Source organism: Hemiscyllium ocellatum, chromosome 35, assembly GCF_020745735.1.
Source record: "Hemiscyllium ocellatum isolate sHemOce1 chromosome 35, sHemOce1.pat.X.cur, whole genome shotgun sequence".
NCBI classification, from domain to species: Eukaryota; Metazoa; Chordata; class Chondrichthyes; order Orectolobiformes; family Hemiscylliidae; genus Hemiscyllium; species Hemiscyllium ocellatum.
In genome coordinates, this window is record NC_083435.1 from 12,016,418 (window position 1) to 12,040,545 (window position 24,128).

The window sequence follows — 24,128 nt, forward strand, 5'->3', positions numbered from 1 at the left end:
CCTTCTCAAAAATGCCACTCTCCCTCCTCTTTTGCCTCCCTTTCTATCCTTCCTGTAGCATTTGTATCCTGGAACATTCAGCTGCCACTCATGCCCATCCCTAGGCCATGGTTTCGTAATTGCTATAATATCCCAGTCCCATGTTCCTAACCATGCCCTGAGCTCATCTGCCTTCCTTGTTCGGCCCCTTGCATTGAAATAAATGCAGTTTAATTTACTAGTCCTACCTTGTCCCTGCACTTGGAGTATTGGGTACAGTTTTGGTCTCTTTGCTGTCGGAAGGATGTTATTAAACTAGAAAGAGTGCAGAAGACTTTTACAAGGATGTTGCCCGGACTCAAGGGTCTGAGTTATAGGGAAAGGTTGGACACAAGTAGACTTTTTTTTTAGACAGAAGGAGACTGAGGGAGGTGGGAATCTTACAGAAGTGAATAAATTCATGAGAGGCAATGGATAGGGTGAATGCACTCAGTCTTTTACCCAGGGTTGCAGAATCAAGGAAGAGAGGACATCAGTTTCCAGATAGTGGGAAAAGAATAAAAATGGGCAATGATTTTACAGAGAGGGTGGATTGCATACAGAATAAGCTGACAGCGAAGTGGTTGTGACAGGTGCATTAACAGCATTTCACAGAAATTTGGAATAATAGGAAAGGTTTAGAAGGATGTGGGCCAAGTCCAGGGAAATGGGGTTAGCATGGATAGACCATTTGGTTGGCATGGACCAGTTTGGGCCAAAGGGCCTCTCTCTATGCTGTAGGACTCTATCAATCTCTGACTCTAACACCCGAAAGAAGGTAGGAATGACTGAAGATCCAGAGTAAATGTGGGATAATTTCCTGTGAATAGTGAATTTTAAAATAATCCAGACGAAGTTGGAATGCAAGGTATAAGGATACATATTCTGGAGAAATTGACAAATACAATCTTAACAGGTTTGCTCCCTTGGATTTATTGATGAAGTATTTCTTTTTACAAAGCCTTACGTACACTCTAGTGAATCACAGATGTTGATTTGATTGAAGAAACTATTTTCAAATTTGATACTGCCCTCCAATATAAATTATAATGACATAAACGTAAACATTGTCAAAATCTGAATTGGTTTCGCACACAGACTGCTAGAGTAATGATTGTTATCAAACAGACATTTTCCTTGGGCTGACTTAAGGATTATCTCAGTGGAGATAAATGATGATAGATATTAACTCAGGGACAAGTGATAACTATAATTTCAACTACATTGCAGTTTGTACTAGCTGAACAGTTTCAAACAGGGTTAAATATTATCTGATTATGACATAAATGATCAGTTCACCCATCCCTTTCAAATCTGAGGTATTCAAATTTTCCAATTTGATGAAAGAGCAGCAAAATTCTGGACAATAGTTACAAACTGAAAACAAAACAAAACCAGTCTCGCTATGTTATTAAATCATGTATATTACTGACACATGATGGAAGTCTAAAGAAGATCACTCTGAATTGTTTATTTTGATGGAGCCCAGTCCCCTCGCAAAGACCCCACTGACTCTGCAGTGAAATGATTTAAATTTCCCCCCGGAAAGACTCCACTGACCCTGCAGTGAAATGGTTTGGTGTCCCCCTGGAAAGACTCCACTGAGCCCAGTCTGAGACCCACTGAGTGATTCATCTCCAACACCGTCATGTAGCGCCACCTCCCGCCTGTGGAGCAACATTACAGGCAGGAAGGTCCCCGGGTTCCTGCAGCTCACAGCTCATTCTACCCAGTCAGTCCCTCTCTACAATTGAGCTTCTGTTTGTTTCTTCTCTCCCCCTCCTTCTCTCCCCCAGACTGAGACCGACCCCCATCAGTTTACAGCTGGCAGGAGGCAGACGGACGGGGTGAAATTATGGGATGGATCTGTCAGTGCCCTTTAATCCCGCAGATTGTCAGCGGGGCGGAGTTTTTCCCGCCTTCATTCCCTCCCGGATGGAAGATGGGAAAGATCCTCTCAGTGAAAGTGTGGGTGAAAGTGTGGAGATGGGACATGGTGTCCGCATTGTAAAATGACACCTGTCCACCCCCATAGTCCAGGAAAACCCCGATCTTCCCGGGATTCACACTCGGGGAGAGGGGGGTCGGTGATGGGGAGGTGGCGGCTAAATAACCCCATCTGGGTAACAGCCTCACAATCCAGTATCCAGTCTCCGGTCTCGGGGTGATCCTCCCTTTCCTCTTCACAGACTCTCGGGCCACTCCCAGACTCCACCGGGTCTTCTCCCCAACCTCCACCTCCCAGTAATGTCTCCCTGATGTGAATCCCTCTGATCCCAGGACACATCGCCAGGAATGAAATCTCTCCGGGGAGTCAGGGAGCGGCTGCCGTTTGTCTCCGAATCTCACACTGGTCCGGTCCTCAGACAGGATGAGCCAGGGACGTGCTGTGTTCGGATCCAGAGTCAGAGAGGCTGGAGCTGGGGGAGAGATCAAATAATAGTCAGAGAGAGTGAGGGTGGGTGAGCGAGGGGAGCAGGAAGTGAGGGGTTGAGCGATGGAGGGGGGTAGGAGAGAAGGGAAGATGAAGAGAGTCTGGAAAAACAGAATTTGAACAAGAGAGGCGGAGACAGGGAAAGGGGAGTGAGTCAGGGAGAGTGTGGTGAGTGAGGGAGAGCGGAGGTATGAGGAGGAAGGATGGGGAGGGATGAGTGAGGGAGATGAGAGGGCTCATTTGGAGGGATGTGAGTGGGGACATGAAGCGCACAGGAGGAACAGAACCCTAACCCTAATCATAACCCTATCGCAGGAGGGAGGGGATTGTTAAAGAAAGGGGGAGAGTGAGGAGATTTGGGATAGAGGGTTGTGATTGAGGAGAGGCAGGAAAGAGAGGAGGGCTGAGTGAAGGGGCAGTACGAAAGAGAGGTGTGGAGAATGCGGAGGAGCTCAGAAGGTGGTGAGCAATGGGAGGGTTGAGTACTCAGGTGAGAGCAATGGCAGGTCGGAAAATGCACAAGTAAAGGGGAGAGTGAGGTGATGTGAGGCAGTGGGAATGGGAATAATGAGGGGAGGCAGGAGTGATGGGCAGCAAGGGAGTGGGGAGACTGAGGGACGGTAGAGTGAAAGTACATTTGTAAAGGAGACTTTAGCTAAGTGGGAGGGGAGCATCTGGAGAATGGGAGGAAATGAGGGGAGCTATTTAACCCCAGGGCAGGGAATGGAAGAGTGAAGAAATGGAGGGGGGAATGATTGGAATCCGAGTAAGGATATTGGAGAGGGTTGGTGGTTTTATGAGGAGAGTGGACTGTTTGGAATGCTGTAGGGGAGAGTGAGTTATACTATAGAATGGAAGGGTGACAACAGGAGGTCTGCAAAATAAGTGGACATTTGAGGTTTGGAGATCAGGAGAGTGAGTGGGAGAGTTGAGAGGTGGAGATATAGTGAAGTGAGGGGAAGAGAGAAAGGGAGGTGGGAGTGAGGACGAAGGGATGGCTGAGCTGGAGGGGAGAAATACAGATTCATTTTCGCCATGGGAGGGAAGAGTGAGTGGGAGAGGAGTGTGAGTGGCAAGAAGTGACAGGATACATAAGGGTGTGTGAAGATGCCAGAGAATTAATCCACGTGAGGAAGTGAGAGAGTGCAAAATAAGGTCTTGTGGGAATTCTGGAGGTGAGTGAACTGGAGGATGACGTGGAGTCTGAGCAGGGGAGAGGAGAGTTAAGATGAGGGGAATGTAGAATGGGGGTTTCAAAGGAAGGACAGAGTTGGGTCTCAGAATTTGAAGAAGGAGGAATGTGGAGGAGTTGAGTGAACTTGATGATGAGGTGAAGGGGAGAGAGGTGGAGGCAAGTGTAAAGGGGAAGAGGAGTTTGAGGAGGCAAGATTAAACGGGGAGGAAGAATCAGGGGTGGGGGGAAACCATGGCAGAGTGATAATGGAAAATGGAGTGGAGGGGAGAGCGAATGTGAGATAGGAGTGAGGGGCAGAGCAAAGAAGAGGGTGAGAGCAAAGAAGAGGGTGAGAGCACAGTGAGGTTGAGGGGAGAGTGACCAGATTGGGAAGCTGTGCTCTGGAGGTTAGTGAGTGAGAGGGAAGAAGCTGACGGTAGGAGGAGTGATCAGGAGGTGATGTGAGATTGAGGGGAATGGGAGAGCAGGAGGGAGTGAGGGAGCATTGATGGGGAGGTGTGGGCAAGCAGACTGTCAGGGGGATGTGGAGTGACAAGGAGAGGGAGGATGGGAGAGTGAGGTAGCGGCGAGAGGGAATTGTGAAGGTAGGACAATGAGGAGAGGGTGGGGAGGACTGAATGGTGAACAATCAAGAGGAATGGATGGATGTGGGGAATGTGGAGGGGAGTGGGTTGTTGGGTGGAGAATGCAGTGAGGCCATGGTCTGCCAGGCTAAGGGATGGTTAATGGCAGGTGCAAACCAAGGTCAAGGGGAGAGTGTCCGGGATGGGAAGCTGTGCTAAAGGGGACAGTGAACAGGAGGGAAGAGTGAGTGGAGAGTGAGCAGGATGGCAGAAAGAGAGTGGGAGAGGTTGGGGGTGGGTAGAGTGAGTCGGGTCAGAGATGGGAGTGGTGAGTGAGCAGAAGGGAGACAATGAGAGCAGGAGAGAGTGGGGTGGGAGATCAGGAGGGAGTATTGGTTACAGGGAGGTCGTGGAGAGTGAAATACATGGAAGAGTGATGGGAAGGGAGGGTGAGGAGAGTGGGTCCTGTATGGAGATGGAAGGGCGATGCTGTGAGGGATAGGGACAAGGAAACTGAGGAGAGAGTGAGGGGATGAATAAAGAGGTGGACTGTGTGAGATCCATGACTGTGGAGGAGGGGAGAGGCAGGGTGTAAGGGAAAATGAGAGGGAAGTTGGCAGCAAAGGGGATGGAGAGGGGGAATGTAAATGAGGAGGATCAGGGAGGTGGGAGGAGGAAGTGAAAGGGAGATGTTTGGGGGAAGGCATAGAATGTGGGGATGAGTGAGGGGTGTGACGATATTGCTGCTTAATTAAGGTTAGGTTGTCCTTTTTTTTAAGAGGGGTTATAAACACAGATTGCGATGTCTCTGGTTTGGAAACGTTTTTGGGACAAATTGATCATGGATAACAGTTACTGCCACAGGCAAAAGGCGTTCAAGTTTAATGAAATGCTTGTATAATCGAAGGAGAGTGTCCAGGTCTCCCAAGTCAGCTTAACTCTGGTTTTGGTTTGGTTTTGCAAGCAGTCAGTTTTTTTGACCCTCTCTCTCTCTGTCTCTCTCTCTCTCTCTGACATCTCTCCTGTGAGAACCTGGGTTTAAGTTTTCCTTTTTTTGCCAAAGATGTGCTTATGGGGATGTTGCAAGTATTTGCAACAGCATCAGTGAGTTGTGATTAAGTCGCTTGGGTTTTTAAATACTTATGTTATTCTGAGGAGATAGAACAACTTCGGTGTGGTAATGGGAGTTGTACGAATGAGAGAATGGGGGATAGTGTGAGGCCTGAGTGATGTGAGGGGAAGGGGAGTCTTCACAAGGAAGAATTTTAAAAACAAGAAGCATTCTTAAGAGAAAACCTGCAGAATTGCCAGTGACAGAGTGATCTTGGTGTTCCACTGTATGAGACAGAAAATGTTCAATACAGGAACAGTGAGTAATAAAGAAGGTTATCTTTTTGCCGAGGTAATGTGAACATTGCAGTAAAAATGATATCTTTTAGTTATTGACAGAATCGGCGAGAAGGAAGCAAAGAGGTCCTTCTGAAGCTGTACAGGGCCCTGGTGGGACCGCACCTGGAATATTGTGCGCAGTTCTGGTCTCCAAATTTAAGGAAAGACATTCTGGCTATTGAAGGAATGCAGTGTAGCTTCACGAGGTCAATTCCTGGAATGGCAGGACGACCTTACGCTGAAAGATTGGAGCAACTGGGCTTGTATATGCTTGAGTTTAGAAATCTAAGAGGGGATCTGATTGAGACGTATAAGATTGTTAAAGGATTGGACACTGTGGAGGCAGGAAGCATGTTTCTGCTGATGGGTGAATCCTGAACCAGAGGACACAGTTTAAAAATAACGGGTAGGCCACTTAGAGCAGAGTTGAGGAGAAATTACTTCACTCAGAGAGTGGTGGGTAGATGGAATACTCTGCCCCAGAAGACTGTGGAGGCCAAGTCTCTGGATACTTTCAAGAAAGAGTTGGATAGAGCTCTTCAGGAGAGTGGAATCAAGTGTTGTGGAGATAAGGCAGGAACAGGATACTAATTGAGGATGATCAGCCATGATCATAATGAATGACCTACTCCTGCACCTATTGTCTATTGTCCACTGCTTGAACCACAGGCTAAAAGAAAGTGAGGTCGACACAGTCCCAGAGGCTACTGTCTGATCTGAGAGTGAAAGTTGGTGGTGATGTTATTGTCAGCGTCACCAACCCTCACTGAAGAGGCATGGATGAGAAGAAAAGATGTTCACAGAGTAGGAATTGAACTTGAATTGTTACTGTCAGTCTGTATCATACAGCAGCTGTCCAGCCAACTGATTTAACCAACCTACATAGCCATAGAAAAACACAACATCAAATGAGGCCCTTAAGCCCATTGTGGTCATCAATGGCCTATAAAATTCTATTCCATTTCCCAGCAGCTAGGGAACTTGGGGAAATAAATAGTGATGTCTTGGAAAGGATTCACATTACAGAAGAGGTCTTCAATTGTGCAAAAATTGGTAAATTCCCGTGACCAGAAACTAGAGAAGCTCGGGAAGAGATTGCTGGACCCATTGCTGACATATTTGTATGAACAACAGCCACAGGCGAGGTGCCAGAACTAGAGGTCGGCTAATTTGTTGCCATCATTTTAGAAAGGTTGTAAGGAAAAGCAAGGGAACTATAGAACCAGTGAGCTTCACAGCAGTGGTCAGTAAGTTACTGGAGAGGGTGGGACAGGATTTAAATGACCCTGTTATTAGGAGTCATCAACATGGCTTTGTAAGTCAGAAATCGTGTCTTGATTGAAATTTTCGAAGATGTTACAAAGTAGATTGATGAAGACAGAGCAGTAGCTGTTGTCCTAATGGACTTCAGCAAAGCATTCAACAGGGATTTGCAGGGTCGACTAGTTAGTAAGGTTATGGGATTCAGGCAGAGCTGGCTGACACAGTACAAAATTGGATTGTAGGTAGGAGGTAGAGGGTGATGGTAGTAGGTTGCTTTTCAGACTGGAGACCAGTGAAGCCACAAGGATTGGTGCTGGATTCCACTGCTTTTGGACCGATATCTAAATCATTTGAGAACATTGGAGGCATGGTTTGTAAGTTGGTCTGTCTCGGACAACTCCCTCCCCTTCTTGATCGCTCTGTTCCCATCTCTGGCAACAGTCTCCACATGGACGGTTGATATAAAGCCACAGACTCTCACAAGTACCTGGACCACACCTCCTCCCACCCAGTATCCTGCAAGAACTCTACCCCATTCTCCCAATTCCTCCGCCTCCGCCACATCTGCTTGGATGTGGAGACATTCCACTCGCGAGCATCCCAGGTGTCCACCTTTTTCAAACAATGTGCAATCCCCCACCCTCATCCAGTCAGCCCTCCAGCGCTCCACCTCCACTCCCTGTTCCACTGCTCTAAATATTCCCACCTCAACGCAGTAAAGACAGAGACCCTCTTGCCTTCACCTACCACCCCACCAGTCTCTGCGTCCAACAGATCATCCTCAAACACTTTTATCAACTCCAACTTCACCCTACCTTCAATAACATCATCCCTTGCCCACTCCTTTCTGGCTTCCACAAAGATTGTTCCCTTCACCAGTCCTTGGTTTGTCCCACTCACCCCACCGACAGACCCCAAAAACACCCCCACCATGCACCCGGACTCTCACATACCTTTCTCTGCAACCAGAAAAGGTGCAAAACCTGCCGATACACCACACCACTCAGCTCCATCCAGGGCCCCAAACAGTCCTTCCAGGTGAGACAGAGGTTCACCTGCCTCTCTTCCAACCTAGCTTACTGCATCAGGTGCTCCTGATGTGGTCTTCTCTCCATTGGAGAGATCAAACGTAAATTGAGGGAACAGTGTGCTGAGCATCGCAGCCGAGTCCAGGGGCCGACCGGACCTCCCAGTCACTGCCTATTTAATTCCCCTTCCCACTCCTTGTCCGACATGATCTTCTTTGGCCTCCACCATTGCCACAATAAGTCAATTGCACAATAAGACCTGCAAAGGACCCCTGCTGTTCTTCATCTACAGAAGAATCCACAAACTCAACAAACAGTTCTTCCTAGCCCTATCAGAGATTAAAGACAGTAAGTACCAAAAACTTTCATGTACTTACCCCCACACTCGTGGCTCCTCAACTATTCCAGAATCTTCCACAGGCCTGTCGGACGCCATTACACATGTGGCCTCCACAGCGCCCGCGGCACCAAAGGCCGCCGCCGACCGTGACGTCACTTCCGCCCCCACCGACCTCGGAGCCCCCGCGATCGCCGCCCCAACAACTGCCCCGGTGACCACCACACACACAACCGCTTCCACAATCGCCGACGGACCCGCGACCCACGCGGCCACCGGGAATGACCACCACTCCTCCGTCGCCGCAACCATTTCCGCCCCTCCGGTTGCCGTCGACGCAGCCACTTCCGCCCCCACTGACATCACTAACCTGCAGGAGCACAAATCCTCAGGTTTCCCCGCCCCCACGCCGTCTTTCGTCACTACGCGTAACCCCGCCCATAACCCCGCCCCCACGCCATCTCCCGTCGCTTCACGTAACCCCGCCCCCACGCTTATTTCCGTCACGACGCATAACCCCGCCCCCACGTCGAGCAACGTCACCACGTCTAACTCCGCCCCTACTTCGATCTCTGTCCCCGCCCCCAGCTCCAGCTCCAGCTCCAGTCCCACACCAGGTCCTAGCTCCCAGCCCTGCCGGATTTTCACCATCCCTCCAGATCTCCCCCTCTCTGAGGATGAGAGATCAGTCCTCAGCAGGGGCCTCACCTTCGTTCCCCTACGCCCTCGGATTAATGAGTTCAACACGCGGCGAGATATTGAACAATTCTTCCGCCGCCTTCGCCTCCGTGCCTACTTTCACAACCAAGACTCCCGCCCACCCTCTGACGACCCCTTCTCCCGCCTCCAACACACCCCATCCACCTGGACACCCCGTGCAGGCCTCCTACCCGCCCTCGACCTCTTTATAGCCAACTGCCGCCGTGACATCAACCGACTCAACCTGTCCACCCCTCTCACCCACTCCAACCTCTCACCCTCAGAACGTGCAGCCCTCCACTCCCTCCGCTCCAATCCCAACCTCACCATCAAACCCGCAGACAAGGGAGGCGCGGTGGTAGTTTGGCGCACTGACCTGTACACCGCTGAAGCCAAACGCCAGCTCGCGGACGCCTCCTCTTATCGCCCCCTTGACCACGACCCCACCTCCCACCACCAAACCATCATCTCCCAGACCATCCAGGACCTCATCACCTCAGGGGATCTCCCATCCACCGCCTCCAACCTCATAGTCCCACAACCCCGCACCGCCCGTTTCTACCTCCTGCCCAAAATCCACAAACCTGCCTGCCCCGGCCGACCCATTGTCTCAGCCTGCTCCTGCCCCACCGAACTCATCTCCCAATACCTCGACACGGTCCTGTCCCCTTTAGTCCAAGAACTCCCCACCTACGTTCGGGACACCACCCACGCCCTCCACCTCCTCCAGGATTTTCGCTTCCCCGGTCCCCAACGCCTTATTTTCACTATGGACATCCAGTCCCTGTACACCTCCATCCCCCATCACGAAGGACTCAAAGCCCTCCGCTTCTTCCTTTCCCGCCGCACTAACCAGTACCCTTCCACTGACACCCTCCTTCGACTGACTGAACTGGTCCTCACCCTGAATAACTTCTCTTTTCAATCCTCCCACTTCCTCCAAACTAAAGGAGTTGCCATGGGCACCCGCATGGGCCCCAGCTATGCCTGCCTCTTCGTAGGATATGTGGAACAGTCCATCTTCCGCAACTACACTGGCACCACCCCCCACCTTTTCCTCCGCTACATCGATGACTGTATCGGCGCTGCCTCGTGCTCCCACGAGGAGGTTGAACAGTTCATCAACTTTACTAACACCTTCCATCCCGACCTGAAATTCACCTGGACTGTCTCAGACTCCTCCCTCCCCTTCCTAGACCTTTCCATTTCTATCTCGGGCGACCGACTCAACACAGACATCTATTATAAACCGACTGACTCCCACAGCTACCTGGACTACACCTCCTCCCACCCTGCCCCCTGTAAAAACGCCATCCCATATTCCCAATTCCTTCGTCTCCGCCGCATCTGCTCCCAGGAGGACCAATTCCAACACCGCACAACCCAGATGGCCTCCTTCTTCAAGGACCGCAGATTCCCCCCAGACGTGATCGACGATGCCCTCCACCGCATCTCCTCCACTTCCCGCTCCTCCGCCCTTGAGCCCCGCTCCTCCAACCGCCACCAAGACAGAACCCCACTGGTTCTCACCTACCACCCCACCAACCTGCGCATACAACGTATTATCCGCCGCCATTTCCGCCACCTCCAAACGGACCCCACCACCAAGGATATATTTCCCTCCCCTCCCCTATCAGCGTTCCGCAAGGACCACTCCCTTCGTGACTCCCTCGTCAGATCCACACCCCCCACCAACCCAACCTCCACCCCCGGCACCTTCCCCTGCAACCGCAGGAAATGTAAAACTTGCGCCCACACCTCCACACTCACTTCCCTCCAAGGCCCCAAGGGATCCTTCCATATCCGCCACAAGTTCACCTGTACCTCCACACACATCATCTATTGCATCCGCTGCACCCGATGTGGCCTCCTCTATATTGGTGAGACAGGCCGCTTACTTGCGGAACGCTTCAGAGAACACCTCTGGGCCGCCCGAACCAACCAACCCAATCACCCCGTAGCTCAACACTTTAACTCCCCCTCCCACTCCACTGAGGACATGCAGGTCCTTGGACTCCTCCACCGGCAGAACACAACTACACGACGGCTGGAGGAGGAGCGCCTCATCTTCCGCCTGGGAACCCTCCAACCACAAGGTATGAATTCAGATTTCTCCAGCTTCCTCATTTCCCCTCCCCCCACCTTGTCTCAGTCGGTTCCCTCAACTCAGCACCGCCCTCCTAACCTGCAATCCTCTTCCTGACCTCTCCGCCCCCACCCCACTCCGGCCTATCACCCTCACCTTGACCTCCTTCCACCTATCCCACCTCCATCGCCCCTCCCCCTAGTCCCTCCTCCCTACCTTTTATCTCAGCCGGCTTGGCTCTCTCTCTCTTATTCCTGATGAAGGGCTTATGCTCGAAACGTCGAATTCTCTATTCCTGAGATGCTGCCTAACCTGCTGTGCTTTGACCAGCAACACATTTGCAGCTGTGATCTCCAGCATCTGCAGACCTCATTTTTTACATTACAATAAGTCAACCCCAAATTGGAGGAAAAACATCTCTTCTGTTTGGGCTGTCTGCAGCCCGTAGGAGTCAACAATGAGTTCTTCAATTTCAAATCACCTCCCTTCCCTTCCCCCACTCATTTCCCAGCCCCTCCCCCACCCTTGCACGCCTGCTCGCCACCAACTGGATTCATTCCACCCATCGACCAGCCCTCTGCCTGTCTTCACCAGCCCCACTTCACCATCCTACTTCCGACACCCTTTTTATCTGCAGCTTCTCCCCCCCCACCCACACCCCCACCCATCCTCAGTCCGGAAGAAGGGTTACACTCGAAACGTCGACTTCTCTGCCTCCTGATGCTCCCTGGCTTGCTGTGTTCTCCCCGCCTCCTATTTGTCTAACATGGTTCATAAGCTGGCAGGTGAGATGAAGATATTGTCCACTGGACAGTAAAGAAGATTATATTAGACTGCAATGGAACCTTGACCAGATGGCCAGTGAGTTGAGGAGTGGCAGATGGAGGTAAATTTAGATAAATGTGTGGTGTTGAATTTTAGTCAGGCAAACCAAGCCAGGACTATTACAGTTGATGGTGTGGCCCTGGGGAGTGTTCCTGAGCGGGAGGCCTGGGCGTGCAGATACGTGGAGTGAAGTATGGCATACTTGCCTTCATTGGTCGGAGCATTAAGTATTAGAGTTGGGGCATCATTTGCGGCTGTGCAGCACACTAGAGTGTGATTCTGGTCACCCTACCATGGGTAAATATATAGTGAGGCTTAAGAATGTGTGGAGGACATTTGCAGGGATGTTGCTGGGATTGAAGTGTTTGAGTTATAGTAGTGACTGAATAGGCTGGGGATATTTTTCCCTGAAGCGTAGCAAGCTGAGGGGTGACTGTTTAGGGGTTTATAAAACCGTAAAGGACATGGATAAGGTGAATAGCTAATGTATTTTCCCCAGGGGAGGTGACTCCAGAACTGGCGGCCTCGGATTTAAAGTGAGTTGGGAAAGATTTAAAAAAGAACCTGATGGGTAACTTTTTCATGCAGAGGGTGGTGTGTGTATAGAATGTTCTGCCAAAGGAAGTTGTGGTGGTTGGTCTAATCACAACATTTGAAATGCATCAGAATAGGAATATGGATAGCAACGGTTTCGCAGGATAGGGACCAAATGCTGGCAAATGGGATCAGGGTTTGTTCAGGATATCTGTTCTGTGTGGACTCATTGGATGGAAGAGTCTGCTTCCATCCTGTGTGACTTTATCGTTCCATTTGAATAACTTCCTAAATGCTGCAAAGATTTCTATCTCTTTTCAGGCAGTGAGGTCCTGATGCTGACCATGATCTGGGGGAAAATATTAACCTTAATCCCCCCGAAAACCCTGCTCCTTCTCTTACATTTATGCACCTGTTATTGTCCATTAAATTCCTCATAACTTTCTACACCTTCATCTGGATGTTGATACTATTGGGATGATAGGTAAGGACAAGGGGAATCCTATCACTGTTGCAGGACGGAAGAGAGGGGGTGAGGGCTGAAGTGCGAGAGATAGGTTGGTCCCACTTGAGGTCCCAGAGGTATCCTCGGTTGCGGAGAAACGTGGACATTTTGGAGGATCTCTTGACAAAGCTAACATCGTCAGAACCAATGTGATGGAGATGGAGTAACTAGGAGAATGGAATGAGACTTTACAGGGAGCAGGGTGCGAGTATATAAAGACCAGGTAATTGTGAGATTTGTGGGTTTATTGTGGATTATTAGTGACCAATCCATCCCCAGAAATAGATACAGCGATGTTGAGGAAGGGTTCAGAGATAGACCAGGTGAAGGTGAGAGTGAGGTGGAAGTTGGAAACAAAATCGATAAACCTTTTCAATTCTGAGTGGGAGACGGAGGTGGCACCATGCTCCACGCCCTCAGATCCAATCCTGACTTTGTTATTAAGCCTGCTGATGAGTGTGGGGCGGAAGTAGTTGGCAAACTGGCCACTACATTGCAGAAGCTGAGATCCCTCTCAGATTCCTTTTCCTATCGGCGTCTAACCTGTGATCCCACGATGGAACATCAGGTCATTGCATCAAGCATGGTCACCAATCTCATTTCATCTGGGCATCTGCCCCCACTCCAAATACCTCCAGCTGAAAGTCCCACAACCCCGCACAGCTCGCTTCTACCTCCTTCCCAAAATACAGAAACAGGATAATCCTGGTAGACCTATTCTTTCTGCCTGCTCCTGCCTCTCAGAACTCATCATTTCCTACCATGACTCAGTCTTGTCTCACCTGCTGCAGCCCCTGCTCTCTTACATCCGCCATTCCTCTGACACTTTATGTCCATTCCAAAATTTCCAGTTTGTGGCTTCAGCTGCATCCTCTTTACCATGGATATGCAATCCCTCCATCCCCCACCAGGATGGTCTCAGGCTCTCTGCTTCTTCCTGGAACACAGGCTGAACCATCCTCACCCCCCACCACTCGCCTCCCCTTGGACGAGCGCATCCTCAACTTCTCTTTCAAAACCCCTCATTGTTTTCAGTCAGAGGGGTGGCCATTGGTACCCATCTAAGCCCCCATTTTTGCCTGTCTCCTTATGGAGTATGTGTAACATTTCTTGTTCCCATTCCAGTTCGATACATGAGTCTTTCTCTGCTATATCAATGATATCACCGGTGCTGCCTCGCTTTCTCATCTGGAACTGGAAATGTTTATTCATTTTGATTCCAAGTTCCACCCTGCTCTCACCTTCACCTGATCCATCCTTCACTTTCCCCAACATTCCTGTTTCCATTTCGGGCGATAGGCTGGCCAATGATATCCACAATAAACCCACCGACTCCCACAGTTAGCTGGCCTGTACATTCTCGCACTCTGCTTCATGTAAATACTCCATTCCATTCTCCTCGTTACTCCGTCTCCCTCGCATTCGTTCCAATCCTTCGAACTTCAACAAAGGAACCTTGAAAATGTCTACTCTTTTCCTGAACCATGGATTCCCCCGCACTGTTGTTGACAGGGCCGTCAACTGAGTCCAACCCATCTCTGACATTTCAATCCTCACCCCTTCTGTTCCCTCCTGCAACAGTGATATGGTTCCCCTTGTCCTTACTTGCAATCCCACCAGCACCAACATCCAGAAGATCATCAGCTATAATCTGTGCCACAACCAGACACATATTCCTCTCCCCTCCCTTGTCCACCTTCCATTGAGACTATTCTCTCCAGGACACCCTAGTCTATTCTTCCCTCACTCCCAACAGCCCCCCATAGCCTCATGGCACCTTCATCTACAACTGCAGAACATGGAACATCTGTCTGTTTCCTTCCTCCCTCCTCAGTAGGCAAGGGCACAAACAGACCTCCAGGTGAAGCAACACCTTATCTGTACTTCTCTTAATTTACTCAACTGCATTCACTGCTCACAATGTGGTCTCCTCTCCATTAGCGAAATAAAGCATAGACTGTGTGACTGCTTTGCTGCACACTTGTATTCTGTCTATAAAAAAGACCCTGAGCTTCCAGTTGCCTGCTCCTTTAAACATCACCCTGTTCCCTGGCCAACATCTCTGTCTCAGGCTTCCTAAGAACAGCACCTCATTTTCCACTTCTGGACTCTGCAGCCTCCCTGACTCCATATCGAATTCAATAATTTTAAGAATTGAACGCTCCCATGGCCTTACCTCAACCCCAACACATCAGGCCTCATCATTCAGAGTCTGGTATTACACACAGCCCATTGTTAGCCACAAACCATCCACATTAACAGTTCCTCACCCTCTGAACCAGACTGTTATCGATTCCTTTGTCTGTCCAACTGTTCTTCCTTGCCTTTAGGCTCTGTGCCCAGATATCGTACAGTCCTTACCCCAATCCCCACACTAACGTCTGCATATAAACCGACATTTTCTGAGCTGCCGTCAGTTCTGAGGAAGGGTCACTCAATCCGAAACATTAACTCTGATTTCTCTCCACAGATGCTGCCAGATGTGCTGAGCTTTTCCATTAACCTCTCTTTCTGTCTCTTATTTACAGCATCCACAGTTCTTTCAGTTGATATTTATCTGCTACAGTTTTCATCATTGACCACTTCAGTAAAACCATCACACACCTTCCATTACACAATGTAATCTCTCTGTATTTGCTACTCCTTCTCTTTGCTAAACTATCTAAATCCCACCTTCCCCACTCAAACATCCTCTTCTCCCTCCCCCCCATTCTCACACTGCTAATGTCCAACTTCCACACCACCCTCACCTTCACCTGGTCGATCTGTGATTCCTCTTTCTCTTCCTTGACATGTCTGTTTCCATTTCTGGGGATAGACTGACCAATAATATCCACTATAATCCCATCTCTCCTGCTACGTAGAGTATTCATTCTCACACACTGCTTCCTGTGAACACTCTATTCCATCCTCCCTGTTCCTCTGTCTCCATTCCATCTGCTCTGACAAAGCAAACTTTGACAAGGGAGCGTCAGAAATGCCCACATCCTTCCTCAACTGAGGATTCACCAGCACTGTCATTGAGAGTGCTTTCAATCTGGTCCGACACCTCCCACACTTCTGCCCCCACCGCCTCTCTTTTCTGCACAACAATGATAGTGTTCCCTTTGTCCCAACATACCATCCCACCAGCATCTACAACCAGACAAGCATGAGACACCATTTCCACCACCTGCAAGTAAGATGTCACCACCAGGTACATATTTCCCTCTGCTCCCTTGTCAGCCTTTCACAGGGACTGTTCCCTTCCAATCACCCTGGTGCACTCTTCCTTCACACCCAACACCCACCCACAGCCCCATGGCAACATCCTCTGCAACTGTCAAAGGTACAACACCTTCCCATTTACCTCCAGTATCCAAGGGTCCAACAGATCTGCAAGGTGAGGTAGCACTTCACACAATCTAGTCTCTTTCATTCACCGTTCACAAAGTGGTCTCCTCTGTATTGGGGAAACAAAGCATCTGTGTTCTGCCATTTAGGAAAAAGGACCCTGACCTTCCAGTTGCCAACCACTTTAACATACCATCCTGTTCTCTGGGCTTGGGGTAGTGCTCCACTGAAGCTCTGCGCAGTCTGGAAGAACGACATCTCATTTTCCACTTCCGGACCCTGCAGTTCTCTGGACTCAATTACAAGGGCAATACTTCTAGTCCCAGAGCTCTACCATGACCTAGCCTCCTACCCCACACACCAGGTTTTGTTTTCACTGCCATTACACTCTGCCTATTATTTGGCACCAACAGTCTCCATCACCAGGTATTCACTCTCCTAACCAAATTGATATCCACTCTTTTGTCTTTCTAACTGTACTTCTCTCTGTTTCGGACGATCCCCACCTATCATTTCCTCCTTATCTCCTCCCCCACTGTACCTTCTACATATAAACCGACTTTTACCAGCTACTAACAGCTTTGAGGAAAGATCACTCAATCTGAAAGGTTAACTCTGATTTCTCCCCACAGATGCTGGAAAACCTGGGGATCTTTCCAAGGAATTTCTGTTTTGTTTCTCTCACAACCCCCTTTAGATAAGTGCCTGTTAACACTGGCTCTTAAACGTCTAAATGCCTTTTGATATTATAATAAAAACCTTTCCTCCAATGTCTCACCAGATGGAGCCAGCCCAGTCTACTCTAGAAATCCTGTTTCTGTGCTCTACTCCTCTGGTTCAATAGAACCCTTCACTGGGTAAAAACAAAGACTGCAGATGCTGGAAACCAGAGTCGAGATTAGAGTGATGCTGGAAAAGCACAGCAGGTCAGGCAGTATCTGAGCAGCAGGAAAATCGACGTTTCTGGCAAAAGCCCTTCATCAGGAATAGATTTTCCTGCACCACAGATGCTGCCTGACCTGCTGTGCTTTTCCAGCACCACTCTAATCCAGAACCTTTCACTGCTCTGACACATAGAGCTGATGGCTTCAGACACTTATCCAAATGGACCCACAGAAAATACAATGTTTCCAGGGAGAGTCTCCCAGAATTAACAACTCGTGACGTGAGAATTTAAACTGGGGCCTTCGAGACCCTACATAACTGGATCTACAATCAGGAAAATGAATACACGTGTTTACCTGGGTTAATAGTGTGTATCATTTCTCTCCAGACTGTGGACTGTAAAGGGCCAGTGAACTGTGCGAGAGACAGAGAGCCATCAGCAGCTGAGAGTGTCATCCTCTCATCACTAATCCTGTCAACATTAAACAGATGACATCATAAACTCTGTTTTTTCGAACATTTATGAAAACATTTACATATTCAAACATTCCGCATTTTTCATGTTTGAGTCAATGGGATAGAAAGTGAAATGTTCATCTTATTTTTATAACTGATCCAACAAGCATTCGATAATGCAAGGGCAAGGATTGGAAACACCGAGATCCAGAGAAAAGCCCATGTCCTGATAACAGATTAGGCACTGAGACATCATACCCCGCAGGAGATAATATACGTTTCCTCCATCCCCTTGCCGTATTATAAACAGAGCTTGTGGAACAGACAAAAAACCGGAAACATCTAAAAGCCTCATATCCAACTGTGTAATACATGGGTCCCACAACCCTCCGAGAATCCTGCTCCTCTACTTCCAGCCTCCTGACCATCTCCGATTTTAGTCTCTCCCCACCATTGGAGGTTGGGCCTTCAGCTGCCCAGACCCTCAGCTCTGAAATTCCCTCCCTGAACCTCTCCATCTTTCTATTTCTCTTTCCTCCTTTAAGATCCACTAAAACCAACAGCAATCACCTGGATTAATAGCTCAGTGACACTTTTCTATACTTTACAACTCTCATGCAAAGTACTCAGAACATGACGTTACAATAATTAAAGATTTTTTAAATTTTGCATTTATTGTTCCCTTTATAAAGGCTACGGTGCGAGTTAGTGTTGTAAAAAGTGAAACAAAAATGATTCCCCCTTTCTACTCTCACTGTCTAGGGCTGGTCAGGAGCTATGCAGGGACAGGGATGGTCATTCCCTGGAAACATGGGCCATGTGTCTCTCACAGGGTCAGGGGTAGGTCACAGTCACACAAACAGTCACAAAAATCAGGGCAGTGCTCACTTCCAGCCTCGGGACCAGGCTGTATTTACAGGCACCTTGTCATTGTTTACAATGCTGCAGAACAGTGTCATAAAATCTAACACTGTTTAAAACCTGTAACAATCTTCTTCTTATAAAAAACATGTGTGTGAACCATAACCGGAGTTACTGTTATCCGATGAATCACCCTTTAAAGCGGCACCATTAACCATGAAATAAATCCATAATTACCCGTCCCTGAGTTACTGAGCAAACTGTGCAGAGTTTCAGTAAAGAGCATGTCCTACCTTCTCTTCCGACAAGCTGCCTCCTGAAAGAAATGAATCACAAACAGTGAGGATGTCAGTAACAGATTTCAGGAGGAGACAGACACCCGCCCACACACTCTCCACATGGAACTGGAACTGGATTACAATGGGAGTTCCAGGAACCAATTAAAGTTGGGGAACACGGAGATAATAACAAAACAAATAAAAACATCACAATCCATTCCCGGGAGAATGTCGGTATTCCCGAGTCAAAAATCACACAACACCAGGTTATAGTCCAACAGGTTTAATTGGAAGCACAATAGCTTTCGGAGCGACGCTCCTTCATCAGGTGATAGTGGAGGGCTCGATCGTAACACAGAATTTATAGCAAAAATTTGCAGTGTGATGTAACTGAAATTATACATTGAAAAATTGATTGTTAAGCCTTTCATCTGTTAGAATACAGTGATAGTTTCACTTCTTTCATGTGAAATCACAAAACCCTTCTTTTTAAAGTTGCATTCTCGGGTTAGCTGCTAACAATGGTGATAGCTAGACAATATGTTGAAGGTGTTGGCCCCCTGTGTTCTCTGTCTATGAACTGATGTTTAGATTGTTTCGAATCTAATAAGTGAGATAATAGTGTTTTACATAAATTCATGCAGTTTTTGAGCTCAGAGTTCTACATGAATATATGCAGTTTTTGAACAAAGTGCAATGTAACTCCGCAATACAAATTCACCCCACAAAATATATGTGTGCATGTGGGTCTTTGTCTTTGTGTGTGTGTCTGTCTGAGGTGGGGGTTTTGAGTGTGAGGAAGTGTTTGAGTGTGCGTGTTTAGTGGGTGCAGAGTGTCTTAAGTCTGTGAGGGGGTGCATGTGTGAGTGTGGGAATGTGTGTGTCTATAAGGGTGTGTGTGGGTGTCTGTGTGCGCGCCTGTGTGTGTCTATGAGAGTGTGTGTGTGTAGGAATATCTGTGTGTGTGTGTATGTGTAGTGTGATGGTGATCACCTGTAATGTGACATGAACCCAAGGTCCCGGTTGAGGCCCTCCCTATGGATACCGAACTTAGCTATCAGCCTCTGCTCGGCCACTTTCTTCTGCTGCCTGTCCCGAAGTCCACCTTGGAGGATGGTCACCCGAAGGTCCGAGGCTGAATGTCCTGCATGACTGAAGTGTTCCCCAACTGGGAGGGAACCCTCCTGTCTGTTGATTGTTGTGTGGTGCCCATTCATCCGTTGTCACAGCCTTTGCTCGGCTTCCCCAATGTACCATGCCTCTGGACATCCTTGCCTGCAACAAATAAGATAGAGAACGGTGGCTGAGTCACATCAGTACCTGCCATGTCCAAGGTGGGAGGTGTTCCCACATGTAATAGTGGTATCTATGTCCACAATCTGACACGTCTTGCAGTGTCCACCGTGACAGGGTTGTATGGTCCACCCTTTCATGGTGGACGCTGCAAGATGTGTCAGATTGTGGACATAGATACCACTATTATGCGTGGAAAATCCTCCCACCTTGTACATGGCAGGTACTCATGTGACTCAGCCAACGTTGTCTATCTTACACATTGCAGGCAAGTATGTCCGGAGGCATGGTACATTGGGGAAACCAAGCAAAGGCTACGACAATGGATGAAAGGGCACCGCACAACAATCAACAGACAGGAGGGTTCCCTCCCAGTCGGGGAACACTTCAGTGGTCCAGGACATTCAGCCTCGGACCTTCGGGTGACCATCCTCCAAGGTGGACTTCGGGACAGGCAGCAGAGGAAAGTGGCTGAGCAGAGGCTGATAACTAATTTCGGTACCCATAGGGAGGGCCTCAACCGGGAACTTGGGTCCATATCACATTACAGGTGATCACTATTGCATTGCACACACACACAGATATTCCTACACACACACATACACACACACACACACACTCACATACACACGGACACAGGTACACACAGATGCGCACACAGACACCCACACACACCCTTATAGACACACACATTCCCACGCTCACACATGCACCCCCTCGCAGACTTAAGACACTCTGCACCCACTACACACACACACACACACAAACTTACTCACACTCAAAACCCCCACCCCAGACAGACACACACACACAGACAGACAAAGACCCACATGCACACATATATTTTGTGTGGTGAATTTGTACTTGCAGAGTTACATTGCACTTTGCTCAAAAACTGCATATATTCATGTTGAACTCTGAGCTCAAAAACTGCATGAATTTATGTAAAACACTGTTAGCTCACTTATTAGATTAGAATCAATCTAAACATCAGTTCATAGATAGAGAACACAGGGGAGAAAGTGAGGACTGCAGATGCTGGAGATCAGAGCTGAAAGTGTGTTGCTGGAAAAGCACAGCAGGTCAGGCAGCATCCAAGGAGCAGGAGAGTCAACGTTCCGGGCCTGAGCCCTTCTTCAGGAATGAGAAAAGTGTGTCCAGCAGGCTAAGATAAAAGGTAGGAAGGAGTCTTGGGGGAGGGGCGTTGGAAATACGATAGGTCAAGTTGAGGGTGATAGGCCGGAGTGGGGGTGGGGGCGGAGAGGTCAGGAAGAATATTGCAAGTTAGGAAGGCAGTACTGAGTTCGAGGGATTTGACTGAGACAAGGTGGGGGGGGAGGGGAAATGAGGAAACTGGAGAAATCTAAGTTCATCCCTTGTGGTTGGAGGGTTCCTAGGCGGAAGATGAGGCGCTCCTCCTCCAGCCGTCGTGTTGCTATGGTCTGGCGATGGATGAGTCCAAGGACCTGCATGTCCTTGGTGGAGTGCGAGGGGGAGTTGAAGTGTTGAGCCACAGGGTGGTTGGGTTGGTTGGTCCGGGTGTCCCAGAGGTGTTCCCTGAAACGTTCTGCAAGTAGGCGGCCTGTCTCCCCAATTATAGAGGAGGCCACATCGGGTGCAGCGGATGCAGTAAATGATGTGTATGGAGGTGCAGGTGAATTTGTGGCAGATATGGAAGGATCCCTTGGGGCCTTGGAGGGAAGTAAGGGGGGAGGTGTGGGCGCAAGTTTTGCATTTCTTGCTTTTACAGGAGAAGGTGCCAGGAGTGGAGGTTGGGTTGGTGGGGGGTGCGGACCTGAGGGAGACATGGAGGGAGTGGTCTTTTCTGAACACTGATAGGGGAGGGGAGGGAAATATATTTCTGGCAGTGAGGTTCGTTTGGAGGTGGCAGAAATGACAACGGATGATACAATATATATGGAGGTTGGTGGATGGTAGGTGAGGACCAATGGGGTTCTGTCCTGGTGGCGATTGGAGGGGCGGGGCTCAAGGGCGGAGGAGCGGGAAGTGGAGGAGATGCGGTGGAGGGCATCGTCGATCACGTGAGGGGGGAACACAGGGGGCCAACACCTTCAACATATTGTCTAGCTATCACCATTGTTAGCAGCTAACCCGAGAATGCAACATTAAAAAGAAGGGTTTTGTGATTTCCCATGAAAGAAGTGAAACTATCACTGTATTCTCACAAATGAAAGGCTTAACAGACAATCAAATTTTCAATGTATAATTTCAGTTACATCACACTGCAAATTTTTGCTCTAAATTCTGTGTTACGATCGAGCCCTCCACTATCATCTGATGAAGGAGCGTCGCTCCGAAAGCTAGTGTGCTTCCAATTAAACCTGGTCTTGTGTGATGTTTAACTGTGTACACCCCAGTCCAACACCGGCATCTCCAAATCAGGCATTCCGAAGAATCTGCAGATAGTTTGGCAGAGGTTCGTCAATAAAACCAGAAATTACTGGAAAATCTCAGCAGGTTTGGAAGGATCTGTGGAAAGAAATCAGAGAGAACGCTTCGGGAGCAGTGATCCTTCTTCAGTGACAACATCAGAACCGTCCGGACAGTCACAAGTTCAGTTCACTGGTTTACACGACATTCCATATTATTTTTACAGTTGTCATCATGTCCGAAATCTGTCTGAAATAACCTGCAATATCTTCGCTCAACTTCAGAAACATCAATTCGTCATTTTGCTCAATCTGTTTCTGCAACTTTGAGAGTTCTTCCTCAATAGAATTTAAATTCTCCTGAATCTCTCGAAGGTTTTCCTCCATTGGTTCTACAATCCTCTCCTCTTCTTGCCTGAGATCTCTGAGTAAACGCTGCTCTTTCTCAGTGAGAATCTGGTGCATTTTAGTGAACTCGGATGTGATGTGGGTCTGCAGACTGCTCGCCTGTTCCTACCAAATGAAATGTGAAACCTCATTAATGTCCCGCGGTAAAGGGAACAAAACTAACCGAGATCCCAGAAAATCAGCACAGGGAGACCTCACCCTCACTTCGGAAATCTTCCGTTTCTGGGTCAGTTCAGTTTGTAGAACCGCCGATTTCTTCTCTGTGAGAGAATCTAAGGAAGATTTCAGCTTATCCTGTAATTGGGAAAGAAATTGAAGAATTAGATGTGTTAGTTTAGATCTGGGGTCAGGGATATGTGATGAAACGCGGACTTTACAAAATACTGTCTCTTTGACCTTGTAGACTTCAACAGCCTCATCGATCGGCAGGAAGCGGTGCTCTCTGTGTTCCCGCGAATCTCTACAAATCAGACAGATCAATTTCTTGTCATTCTCACAAAACAGCTTCAGTTCTTCCTGATGTTTCTCACAGTGAGGTTTACTTTCCTCCTTTTTCGTATCCAATTTGAATTTTCGAGCCTCCTCGGCCAGATTCGCTAAGGCCCGATTTACCCTGAAGTTTCTTTCCGGAAACTCCTCTCTACATTCCGGGCAGGAGTTTATCTTTTTCTTTTCCCAACTCTGAGTGATACAGGAACGGCAGAAGTTGTGTCCACAATCCAGTATAACCGGATCAGTGAAGAAATCCAGACAAATGGGACAAATTGCCTCCTCGGTCAGTCTCCGGAGCTGCTGTCTGGAAGCCATGATCAATCTCAGCACTTCCTGATTCAAACCACTTTCAGTTTCTATGTGACTGCGCTGGTGAACACATTCAGTTCAATCACTTACCGATGGATTTCACTGCAATTATCAGAGAAGAGTAATCAGTAACTATGGTTTATAAAGGTTTTGTCCTGGGAACATGTGAAAAACAATATTTTGAAGGAGAAACAGGTTGAGGATGGTGACAGGGTTTTGACCCAGTCCCAGGAGGGTGAAGGTGCCTTTGGTGGAGGGACAGTGAGACAGAAGGGAGGGTAGGACGGAGTCTGAGGGAGGGCTCATGCTCTAGATGTTCATTAAATGCACAAAAAGCTGCAAGGTTTAGCTTTATGAATCTTCATCTTGTTTCTGCCTGCAGATTTTTTTTAATTTCAAAAATTTACTTCATTCGTTAAAAAAAATACACGCACCATCTATTTAGCCGTTCGAGTTTGTACAGTCTTTGGAGAACAAAGACTTTCCCAACAATTCCAACAAACACACCATGGAGTTTCTAACGTGTGCAATATGCTATTTACTGGAG

General features: G+C 48.5%; 1 protein-coding gene across 1 annotated transcript; it reads right to left on the bottom strand.

Moving 5' to 3' along the window:
* Nucleotides 1-990: 990 nt before the first annotated feature.
* On the bottom strand, nt 991-23,587 carry LOC132832968 (E3 ubiquitin-protein ligase TRIM39-like). Its single transcript, XM_060851216.1, has 6 exons — nt 23,177-23,587; nt 22,944-23,074; nt 18,705-18,727; nt 17,553-17,566; nt 17,451-17,517; nt 991-2,438 (listed from the first exon to the last, which is right to left on the bottom strand). The coding sequence occupies exons 1-6, from the start codon at nt 23,585-23,587 to the stop codon at nt 1,888-1,890; spliced, it is 1,197 nt and encodes a 398-aa protein (XP_060707199.1). The 3' UTR covers nt 991-1,887.
* Nucleotides 23,588-24,128: the final 541 nt, after the last annotated feature.

Coding starts and splice junctions, on each gene's coding strand:
- LOC132832968 (XM_060851216.1), bottom strand. CDS start 23,587: ATGGCTTCCAGACAGCAGCTCCGGAGACTGACCGAGGAGGCAATTTGT. Junction 23,075..23,176: donor AGGCTGTTGAAGTCTACAAG/GTCAAAGAGACA, acceptor TCCCAATTACAG/GATAAGCTGAAATCTTCCTT. Junction 18,728..22,943: donor GCTGATTTTCTGGGATCTCG/GTTAGTTTTGTT, acceptor CATTTCTTTCAG/GAGGCAGCTTGTCGGAAGAG.